Genomic DNA, 12,408 nt, shown 5'->3' with positions numbered 1-12,408 from the left:
AGTGTGGCTTATTTTCTCACCGAATTGTTGTTCTTAGTGTCTTCTAGACGTTCCAGAACTGATGTCAGATTTGGGTCATCAGAGTCCACAAACCATATTGGTGAAGAAGATGGATAAGATTCCTGTTACAGAGACACCTACGTTAAACACATTTACAGACAGGATAACCTGGATATGCAATTAAACCTCACCACTAAATGGCAAGATGACCACAAATTTAAGTAAAGCATATCATGGAAAGAAAAGTAACACATTAAAACCCATGTGTGGAGAAACAAAATTTTTAATGGATTTTTTAAAATAAAAATTATGTTTTACAGTTTAATCTTTCCTGTTCCATGTTACATAATTTATTAGTCTTAAAAAAAAAAAAGGACTTTTACCCAGTAAGCAGTATGATTTAAAACAAACAGAAGAGAATACACTGCAAAAGTTATGTTTCATCAAAAGTATGCAAGCACCAAGGAAGACAGGCTTCCTTTCTTTACAAAGAAAGGTCTATCATGGCCTGGATTCACCAGCTTTAACATTTAAGGGCTTTAAAATCTGGAATCACAATAAATCCCTCAAAAAGCAAAAACAAATTAAAAGCAAAAACTAAAAAACCCCAACCTTGAAGTAGTCTACAGAGTTAAACCATACTACTTTTTGCCTTTTAATATAATAAAACTACATTTCTAAGATTTATCTAGATGAGATCTAACTCTGAATTTTTTTAAATAAAGCAAATACATATCTAGGCACATGTTTTTAAATCCTTACAAATGTTAAAAATGATTTTTTAAATCTTCTACTCCCTATACTACTTGCCTTCTGAGTAGTGTAATTACAGAAGCTACTTTGAGATTTCTCTCCAATAGAAAATTGGCCCTTATTGGCCCCTAAAAATCAATCCCATTTAATTTTGCCTTTTTCCTAATAATTTCCCATCCCTTCTTAGATTGCAAGGAAGACTCTGGCTTCTAAAGGACAAATTTCTTAAATGAGGTTAAGATTACTTCTTCAAGACAGCAAGGTGTTAGAAAGGCAGAACAGACAGCAACATAGCTGTCTTAGGCCTACATTAGCCACTATGACATTAGTCATAGTGCTCACTAGCCACTGGAGTTGGGCTCTGAGACAGGCATTCTCCTTGTACAGCTACTGTCTGCGTGCTCCAGCTCATCCAGGTCAATGATGTTCTTGAACACTGTAATAGGCTGCCTCTAAAATGGCTCCAATAATCTTAACCTCCTGGTAGTCACACCCTTATACATGTTTCCACCTAATAACAGACATTTACTCTGTTCATTTGTACTGTTTTCTATTATGTATTAGAGAAAAGCCATTATTATTAGTATTAGGTACAGTTAGATTCTAGTCATAGAGAAACAACAATTTTGCAGAAACAGTTTCAAGAAGCATTGCTTTGAGAACTCTAATCTCAATTATAATATAGTTGGAGCCACAGAAGCTGATTATTTTTAAAGCATTTTACAAAATGTTCATTAAAGAAAGAAAAACTGTATTGAAGTAGGACATCATTATATCCATTCAGTAATGGTTTATTTTTGTATTCTCATTCCTCAAACTCTTACTGTGTCCCAAACCTCTTTAAGGCTAAAAGGTAAACAGACTGTCTTCAAAATTAATCCTATTCTTAAAGAGAATTACTTATTACATTTTCTTTAAATTCTTCAGCCTAGTTTGAGAACACGCCATCTAAACCATTTTTATTGTTTTAGATTTGTATTTTCTTTAGCCTTAAAAGAAAAAAAAAAGCACTAAATTCTCAGCTTCATTATGTAGATTAAACTTCTGCATAAGCAAAAGAAAATATATGAATTGTTGCTCTGGACTAAAACCCCTCAAAACCATATTATGAGAATTGCAAAAAAAGAGAAAAACATAAAAGAAATACCCAGATCAGTTACTACCTATGCCATATTTTTCTAATCCTGTACAAAAGAAGACAGGATATATACTAGGTCTAAGCAACTATGTTAACAGTTCTCAAGAGGGGCCCTTGGACTCCTAGGTCCAAACTATTTCTACAAGAATACTAAGATGTTAATTGCCTTTTTCACATTGACATCTGTACCAATGGTGCAGACATAATGATGGGTAAAACTAACTGCTGGTACCTTAGCACAGATAAAGGCAGTGACACCAAACTATACTTGAAGACATGGTATTCACCACCAGTCATTCAAGGTGTTTAAAAGAAAAAAAAGGCATTTCACTTATGAGTGTCTGTGATGAGGCAGTTATTTTACTAAATCTCAATCCTTATGTCTTTTTAATATTGCAAGTGATGAAATGTGAAGCACACATGAGCACTCCTACAGAACACATGAGAAAAAGCACTTGTATGACAATTGTGAGCTGAACTAACCACTTTCACAGGACACAATTTTCACTTGAAAGAATGACTGACAAACAATGGTTATTCCAACTTGGATTTTTGATAGATGTTTTCTCCAAAAAGAATGAAGAGAGCCTGTCATTTCAAGGAAAACACAGGACAGTATTTATTGCCAATGATAAAATTCAAGCTTTCAAGCAAAAATTAGAATTTTGCAAAACCTGTATCTACCACTGTGAACCTGACAGCTTCCTAACAGTATTCTGATGAGGTTGATGGTGATATTAATGAATATAATGTTTCCATGTCACCTAACAAAATGTATCAACATTTAGAAGATTTCAGTGAACCAATATTTTCCAAATGACCAATGCATGATGCCATAATATCATGGGTAAAAGATCCATTCAAAGTTCAAGAAAAAAAACAAGTTTGGGTAGAGTATCCAAAATGAATATCTACAACTATCTAAAACAGCTGTCACAATATTCCTTTTTCCAACCAAGTATCGGTGTGAGGCTGGATTTTCTTCCTATTACTTCAACCAGAACAACATACCACCACAGATTGAATGCAGAAGCAAATGCTAGACCAGACATCAAAGAGATTTACCTCAAAAAATGTAAAATTGTGGGGTTTCCCTGGTGGCGCAGTGGTTGAGAGTCCGCCTGCCAATGCAGGGGACACGGGTTCGTGCCCCAGTCCAGGAAGATCCCACATGCCACTGAGCAGCTGGGCCCGTGAGCCATGGCCACTGAGCCTGTGCATCCGGAGCCTGTGCTCCACAACAGGAGAGGCCACAACAGTGAGAGGCCGGCGTATCGCAAAAAAAAAAAAAAAAGTAAAATTGTGCCACTATTCTCATTAAAACTTTTTGGTTTAGAGCATAAGGTCATTTTCCACAAAAACATTTATATTAACATGTAATGAGTTTATCTTAATGAATATTTTAAATATTTGTTTTAATTTCTAATGATAAATATTGACAACCTACATAAACAAAAGCTCCTTGGGACCTCAATATATTTTTAATAGTGTAAAAGAGTCTTGACTCCAAAAAACCTTGATAACTGCTGCCTGCCCCCTATCTCCCAACCTTTTTCCCCCTCACTCTCAGAATTTCTTCCTTGGAAGAAACATCCTTTTATCATTCTATATTAATGTGGTTCTACTGAGGTTAGTTTTCCTATCTCCTTCCCATCTTCCTACCTGCCTCCCTTGACCCAAAACCTGATCACAGGTCTCTACCAGCCTATCCTACTCCCAGTGGTTAGCTGTCAGATAAGCTAAACCAGGCAAATCTGGGTCTTCTCTGGGACCAGAGCCGTCTTTCTTGGAGATCCAGCATCACAAGGACAATGTTGGCCAACCGGGGTAGCCAGCATATATCTTGCCAAAATAGAGAGGGTTAAAAGAAACCAAACTGTTTTCTAAAGGCTCATAGACATTTATACTATACTTTGTACCATGACTGTGAGAACGCCCCTTTCACTTCACACCTGCTAACGTTTTTACCAATCTAATAAAAGCTGCTACCTAGAAGAAAAAAAAAAGTTCCTATACAATATAATTTGTTACAACATCTCCAAAAACCAATTCATCAACAAGAACAGAAAGCTACCACTTCTAGGAAAATTTCAAAGGATATTACCTGTATGCACAAGGATTTATCTCTAGCTATTAATGCTCAAAGCATTACTTAAAATAGAAGAAAACAGAAACCACCGATAGTAGCAGACACGACTGACTCAATGCTGTAGTCATGTAACAGAACAGCACATGATAATTGAAGACATTGGAGGAAAAAGTTTATGACAAAGGTCTACAATACTACTGAGTGAAAAATCAGATAACAAAATAACCTGACTTTTTTTTAAAGGGAGAGGAAATCTACATAAACGTAAGAGAAAAAAGATGACCAGATGACAAGATATGTACCATAATTTTGACAGTGGTGTCTTCTGAGTGGTAGAATTACAGGTGATTTTTTTTTCTAGTTTTGCTTATCTGGTTTTTACACTTCTTAAATGTCTTATTTTCCACATTATAAAATATCCACTACCACCACCTCTGGAAATTGAATCTTCAGCACAAATTTCACATCATGGTCAAGGCTTGTTCAGTGTAATATTTAGAAGACAATCTACATACTTTGAAAGGCATCTAAAATTGTCACCAATACTTAAAACTAAGCATTAATGCTTTCAACCTCTCATATACTTCAAGCTTTTAAATTTTTACAAGGTTAACAACTAAGCTTTGTATCTATCTTGAAAAGATAGTTTCCTTACTATTTCTCTTTAAAATGACCCATGATATACAATTTTTAAACAACAGATGGTGCTCTAAAATCCCAGTGTAAGTTCAAGCAGCTTTCCTTACATTAAATGTTTAAGTGCTTCTAACACCTCTCTTTCTCGCCAGTTATGAAAATTTTAGACAATTATCTAAGCAACTAATTACTCAGGGACCCTGTTTTTCCTCAATTCTACTATTAGTTTTATAGTGATTTTAAGGCTTGAAGGATGAAGTTGTCTGTGACCACCACCATAAAGGTTACCATAAGTGGACAAATTTCAAAGAAATTCACCGCCACGGCCACTGCCACCATAAAATGTTGTGTTGTCCTAATCTAAGGCAACATAACTCAAGGTTAATCAAACCAACCTCTTCGCTTGTCATTGCCTAAGGAGTTTGTCTTGTTCAGAAATAGCTTTACCTATTTTTCCACATAAATCCACTAAGAGACCGATGTGTGGCTCTATATCAAGCACCAGCCAGCAAAACTGCCTGCCAGAATGCTCAGTTTCTGGCATTTTTCCAAATGACATGAAATCCTTGGAGATGGCTGTATCCTAACTTTTTTTGAAAATTGATACACATACTTCTTGTTGAAGGTTCAAAGGTAAAACAGTTTTAATTCTTCTGGAGAACAGCTATGGGACACTCTATTTTCACACTTTGCCGTTCAATAAATGTGGGATGGAGAATGAAATAAACTGACAGAATTACCATATCGTAGCTTAATAAAATTCTAAATGACCTGACAACATAAAAAAGCTACCCAAAAAAAAAGAAGAAAAAGAGATTGCTCCCTGATAATCATTTTACAAGTAAATAACATACAACTAAATATCTAACATGACCAGAGCCCAGAGAAGCAGAGTAAAAACACTAACATTTGGTAAAAGAAAAATGCATATATACCCCTGTGATCTGAAAAAAATTCCTAAATGTTTGTTTGAATAGCAAATTACAGCTAATCAAAACATCATTCTAAAGGCACTGAAGCAGAGAAAACAAAAGTGCTGAAGAGAATTCAAACCACCTAATCTGCAGAAACCACTGGTTTCCTTGGTTCTGAGTCCGCTTTGTCTTTCAGAATGATCTTTCAGAAGAGAACACAGAACACTATTACAATGGCCTTGGAAAAAGGGACCTCTGCTTCACCACTCTGGCTCTCCAGTAATGCTTTATTTGGCAGGGACTATTTAAATTCAATTCCCCACTAAATTCAATTCCCCACCCCTCAACTAGCTGACATTTATCTAATACTATCCTTTTCCAGGCCTAAGGAAGTTTAACAACAACAACAAAAAAAAACAAGTTACTAAAGGATACACCATTCACAAAATGGAAATCTAAGTCTCCTCTCTTCATGTATCTGTTCCTTTCAAGGAAGGGCATAAAAATGGGGATGAGGAAAGAGAGATACCAACTAGGAATTTGACTCTATATTATAAATTGGTCAAATGAATGGAAACAATGATTCCTCTGGACTGAAAGTACCACTGAGGTGCTTAACATGACAGCTGTGATACTTCCAAAAGATTCTCCAGGAGTTCAATTTGGAAAAGTAATCTGTCCCAGGAGAGTAGACCAAAGAAAAGGTCTTGGGCTCTTTAGTCAAGTTTTGTTATTTTCCTTTGTATAACCTTCTCTGGGCTACTTTTTATCAATGTAAAGACTAGAAACAAGAAAAATTAAGAAATTAACAGCACTGGTTTATTTCCCATGAAAAGCTATTAAAAAGCATTTTCAAAAGTGTTATTCAGCTGCTAATGACACCATCACTTTTATATTTGTAGAGATCATTATCAATGTTAAAGAGCTTTCCTATATATGCTCTCATGTGGGGCAAAAAGTATTATCTATTTCATAGAAAAATACAGTGAAAGTAGTAATTTGCTTAAGGTCCCAATGACTAAAGACTAAATTTTTTTCCGTCTCCTAAACTCTCAGCTCTAACATTTTTAATTTAGTATCTTGCTGTTAGGGTTGGGAGGGGGGTAACCTTTTTGGCAATGATGAATAGAAATTTAATTTAAAAAATGTTCCACCACAAATAGCCTGGCAAATAGCCACTCAGGCAGAAAGAGTAATGATTTATGCTACACAAATAATAAAGTACTATGAGGTTTTATTTGTTTACCAGCTAATTTACTTCCTGGGGGGGATTTCTCACTCTAAAACAGCAATTCCCTACCAAGAGTTCCCAAATGCCAAGAAGTCCATAAAAGGAGTAATGGAGTTGCCAAGGTATGCTAAATATTTCAAAAGGACTAAAACAAAGTCCTACACTAGCTCCCAATAAGGCTGCACAAGTTATTAAAACGAGCTGCTTTGATTTTAGGTGTGATCATAACTGGATGTTAGCACTGACTGGCAATTAGATCTATTTACTGAAAATGGAAAGACAATACTTCTAAGTTTGCATGACAAACTTTCATATCATGAGTTCACAGAAAACAAATTTTTTAAAAAAGACTCCTTGAAGTTGAAAATAGCACTCTTTCCCTTTCATACTTAAGATTAGGACAAATTTATAAAACAGAAAAAAAATTTAACTTCATTCCCTTGGCCTAAAGAGTAACACATCTATGCCTTGTTTTTTTTTTTTGGTTTGTTTTTTGTTTTGTTTTGTTTACTTCTTAAAATGCTTTCATGTGAAGTCAAATTGCAGATTTCCTATCGAACCCTAAGTGGCCTTTTAAATATTTATGCACTACCCATGACACTTTCTTGATGTTTTCTCTGCCCTTTTGACCAACTCTTAGCAGTTAACTTACATGGTAGTTAAGATTTTTGTTCCAACAGAATATAGCTAAAATGGTGGCCATATCATCAATAGTACAAATATTTACTGAGCATTTAGTGAGAGGAAGATGAAAAATATAACTACAGAATATTCCCCCCTGCCACCATAAAAAAGGCTTTTAAAAACTACACAACTAAAAAAAAAAAACTCCACAACTATTATAATATTAAGAAAACATAACCAAAGCAATAAACAGTTAAGGACTATAGAAGACAGGAAAGGAAATAGATATCAGCATAAACAGCTTATGACTAGAAGAGCCTTGGGGATGGTCAGACATGTCAAGACAGATTGGGGTAGGGTAAGGGGCACATTCCACATGGGAAAAAATGCTGATGCAGAAGGCTGAAAGAAAAAGGGGGCAGTCCTCTGAGTAGAGGACTACTCAGAAACTGACATGCAGGTATATAAGGAAACAACTAGTGAGGTACCATTCACTCAAACATTACAGAAACTGCCTAAGGATGCTTCTTGATAAGCATGGAGAAGACAGGGCCTGGCATGTAGAAGAGCTCAATAAACATATGGGAATAAGAGGAAATAAGAGGAAAAGTTTTTTAAAAGATAGATCAAAATTATTATTATTTTTTAAGAGCTAAAACTTTTTAGAGAATAGCAAATCAAACACAGTAGACAGGTCCTGACATATGAAATCCAGCCCCATTTTTTCCTTGCTCCTTCCCCTCTAAGAAAATGGCATCAGCAAGAGCAAACTATGGTGATTTTATCTAAACGCTCAGCCATGCTTAAAGAGTCTTTATCTTTTGCAGATACACACCGAAATATTTACAGATGAAGTGATATGTCTGGAATCTGCTTCAAAATAATCCGAGGTGGGGTATAGATGAAATAAGATTGGCCAAAAGTTTATCACTCTTGAGGCTGGGTACGTGGAGGTTCTCCACACTATTCAACTTTTTATATGTTTGATGTTTCTCCATAATAATGTTAACACACATTCGTATACACTGAGCATTTACCATGATAATGTGTCATAATTCACTAACATCTCAATTTGAATAGTTTGTATTAGTGGTACCATTATACTAGTCCCCACCAGAACCTCCTTTTGCCAGGTGCCTCTAATTCACTTCTTGTTCCACTTCCTAATCCAGGTCATCACTCAGTATCTTTCTGTGCAGCTGACTCCATCAGCCTCCAATATGGCTCTCAATAGGGCACTGCTGGCATTTGAAGTGGGGTAATTCTCTGTCGTGGCAGACTGCCTGAACATTACAAGACATCTGGCATCCCTGTACCCCTGCCACTAAATGCCAGCACAGCACAGCAACACCACCATCCCACCCCCACTGGGATTACCAAAACCACACACTTTTCCTAATGCCACCCACTGTACAGAACCACTCCTAGTCCTGGATGGCAAAAACATCTTCCCATTTACCTAACTCAGCAGCTCGCCCACAAGCCTACAAGTTCACTCTATCATTGAAACCAGCCCTACTTTTTCCTGGCCATACCTGAACCTGTACCAGAGCAATCATCATTCAGACTAGCCAGTCTCTTTATTATCACCTACTTCATGCTCACTACTACTTCCTGTTTTCCATTCTTGGAAAATCTTCACCTTCACCAGCCTATATCCTGGGCTTCTCAAGACTCATTATAACTTCTCTATGCCTAATCAATCCACATTTTCTCAAGCTTTGCTGTCTTTTTTGGATGGAGTTTCCTCTGCCTGAAATGCCCTTTCCTTCCCTTCCAAAATTCTACTCACCTATGAAAGCCCAACTCCACAATCAGCCTCTCCTCAAGGCCTTCTGTGAAGCCACCCCACCACCACCAAAGTAAAAGTTAATTGCTCTCTTTGGCTTTCATGATGATACCATAGAACCTGGTCACACTTCGCTGTGTAAAACTCTTCCCCCAAGAAGACTAAGTTCTGAAAGCAGGGACTGCGCTACCCAGTTGTGCAAAACCAGCGCCTAGAAAAGAACACCTGAGTACAGCTCTTTACTGAACTTTTTTTTTCTGAAATATACACCTGCTCCCCAGTATTCTGAAAACACTTTAATGTTAATTATCATAACTTCAAGGCTTTTACAGACTCCGGAGCGCCAGGTACGCTGCAGGGTAGGCACTTAAGTACCTACTAACTTAACAAAAGGGAGTTTAAAGACGCCAGACTCGGTTTTAGCCATATTTACAGAGGAACGTGAAACCTTAACTCCTGTTATAAGAGGCATATTCCGCAGTTTGGACCAATACCCTAAGTCAATTTCACAACGAACAGCCTCATCATACACTTTTATGAAGAAACTTATTTAACGTTTCTTTTTTTTTTTTTTTTTTACGCGTTTCTGACGAGATTTCAGATGAAGTTAAAGAGTGAGCTTTAAAGGGTCTTCTCGGCTTTGGGACATAAAACAATCCTACTGGGCAGCAGACTTGGGCACGTATCGCCTTTCGCCAGCTCCTAATCTGAACGGCTTACCCACAGGAGGGGCTGCACAAACATACTCCCAGAACACCTGCCGCATCCAAGGTCCAATGCGCCTTCGGAAACGCGTTAGCGCGGAGCCAGGCCAGCAGGAAGGGGATAATTCAAACAGTGCCAGAGGCTGCATTCTAAACTTTTTTTCCTCAAATGCGTCAGTTTTCAATGTTAGCTTTTCCTTAAGCACAAACTTAAAATATAATTGGGGGAATACGAAGAACCAGGGAAATCTGACTCGAAAAGGACGCGCTCAAACTTGAGGGCCCTTCGCCTGCCCCGCCGGGGCTCAAACAACAGCCGACCCGCCGCACCGCGGCCCCGGAGGCAGGCCCCTGGCTGTGGGCGGCCATGGCGACCCAGCGAGGGCTCGGCCGGCAGCGGTCTTCCACCTCAGGGCGCGGCGACGGGGGCCGAGAGGGACCAGGAGTCCCAAACAGGCCGGCGGGAAGAGCCGGAGAAACGAGCAGACCGCCTCCTCCCACCCGAGCCGCGCGCAGTCCCGGCGGGGCTGGGCCGGGCCCTTCTCCGGGGAAAGGGGCGGGCCCGCCCCGCCCGGGGGTCCGAGGGGCCTCTCCGGGGCAGGCTCCCCTTTGTCCAGGGACTCTGGGCGCCCCTTTCCTCCCCGGCCCGGCCCTACAGGACTGCGGCCGGGCGTCTCACCGTGATATTGCAGTGGAGTGTGAGCGGCGGCGGCGGGGAGTGAGGGCTGCCCGGCGGCGCCGGTGGCGGCACCAGGAACTGGCAATGCAGCTCGTCCAGCTTCCAACTGACGATGCGGAATCTCTCGTGGTTCTTGTCGAAGATGGACGCCAGGAACTTCAGCTCGGCCTTGAGCCCTGACACGGACATCTTCCCCTCATCTCCGGCGGGAGGGGTGCGGAAGGGGAGCCGGGCCCGGAGCCGCCGTCACGGCCGCGACCGCCCCGCGGGGCCGGCCCGGGCCGCGCTCTCGCGGCTCCGCCTCTCCCCGCCGCCCCGGCCCGCGTCGGTCGGGGCTGGAAAATGGCGAGAGGCTGTGTGGCGGCCTGGGCGGCTGCTCCCTTTGTAACTGACTCCACCGGCAGGAGGCGGCTGCCCCGCGGCTTAAAAGGGCAACAGCGACACCACCCCCGCTACCGCCTTGGGAAAGGGCTGCCCCCACCCCGCCCCCATCCTTCCCCGCCCCGGCGCGTGCACGCGGCTAGCGCGCGCGCCCGCCAGGCCGCCCCCTCCTCGCCGTGACCCAGCCCCCTTCCGCCCGGCCCAACTGCTCTGCTCGCGCCCGCGGACGCCAGGCTCGGGCCAGCAGGCGCCCCGGCCCTCTGATCACCAGGAACCTGAGACCCCCGCGCTGCCCTGTTCCCCAGCCCTGGAGCAGACACGTGCGCGGCCTACTGCGCCGGCCACGTCGGCGGGGCAGCGGACGCGCGCCGGCCCCTGGGGGCGGTGCTCCGCGAGGCTACGAGCGGGCCACCCACTCACCTGACCCAACCCCGGACCCTCCCTGGTGGGAGACTGCGGGCTGTGAGGAGCATTCGGGACCCGTATCGGCCCACCTAGCTTCATCTCCGCTATTCTCATCCTAGTCACCTAGCCACCACTTTAGCCTGAGTTCCTGCCAAGACCTTCTCGCCGGACTCTGCTCACTCCTTTGCCCTCAAACAATCCTTTTACCAAAAAATGATAATTTGGTCTCTGCCGGCTGCTCCCTCCCACCTCTCGCAATTTCATCCTTCCCCTTACCCACTACCTCTGTTCACTCTGGCATTCATTTTCTCTCCCTCTTTCCAGCCTTGAGCTTTTGTCATTGCACAAGCTTAAGATAACTCTCTCCACCTCCCATGGAGGCAGGGCTGGCCTATTTTCAGTAAAGTCTTAGTTCAAATGTCATCTCAGAAAGGGCCTCCCTGACCACCTAATCGAAAATAGCCACCTAGGCATGGACATATATACACTACCAAATGTAAAATAGATAGCTAGTGGGAAGAAGCCACATAGCACAGGGAGATCAGCTTGGTGCTCTGTGACCACCTAGGGGGGTGGGGATAGGGAGGGTGGGAGGGAGAGGCAAGAGGGAGGAGATATGGGCATATATGTATATGTATAGCTGATTCACTTTGTTATAAAGCAGAAACTAACACACCACTGTAAAGCAATTATACTCCAATAAAGATGTAAAAAAATAAATAAAATAGCCACCTAGTCACCCTGTATCACATCATCCTATGTTAATTTCTTTCTCATCACCTGTCACTATCTGATATTTTTCCTGTTTATTTATTGTTTCTGCCCAACATGAATGTCTTATGCAGAGCCATAGTCCCAGAACCTAGAACAAGGCCTTTTATGTAATAGACACCCAATGTTATGAATATATGCTCTTATCTGGAATCCACAGCACTTAACACAATCCCTGGCATATTCTAGATGCCCCCAAAATGGATGGAGGACTGCGTGGCAGTCCAAAGGAATATAACATAATTAGGCAGGTAATTAAGTGTGTTTAGTGGTATGTCCTAGAGGCAGGACCAG

General features: G+C 41.4%; 1 protein-coding gene across 1 annotated transcript in view; it reads right to left on the bottom strand.

Moving 5' to 3' along the window:
• UBE2Q2 (ubiquitin conjugating enzyme E2 Q2) overlaps positions 1 to 10,994 on the bottom strand; it is a 69,066-nt gene extending 58,072 nt beyond the window's left edge. Inside the window, exons 1-2 of the mRNA XM_032623403.1 lie at positions 10,558 to 10,994; positions 21 to 122 (exon numbers count right to left, since the gene is read on the bottom strand). Coding sequence (XP_032479294.1) covers positions 21 to 122; positions 10,558 to 10,746 — 291 coding nt within the window. The 5' untranslated portion in view covers positions 10,747 to 10,994. The remainder of the gene's footprint in view (positions 1 to 20; positions 123 to 10,557) is intronic.
• Positions 10,995 to 12,408: the final 1,414 nt, after the last annotated feature.

The sequence above is a fragment of the Phocoena sinus genome, chromosome 2, assembly GCF_008692025.1.
Source record: "Phocoena sinus isolate mPhoSin1 chromosome 2, mPhoSin1.pri, whole genome shotgun sequence".
Lineage (NCBI taxonomy): Eukaryota > Metazoa > Chordata > Mammalia > Artiodactyla > Phocoenidae > Phocoena > Phocoena sinus.
The sequence above is the reverse complement of the archived record's forward strand: the minus strand, read 5'-3'. Positions and strand labels throughout refer to the sequence as shown.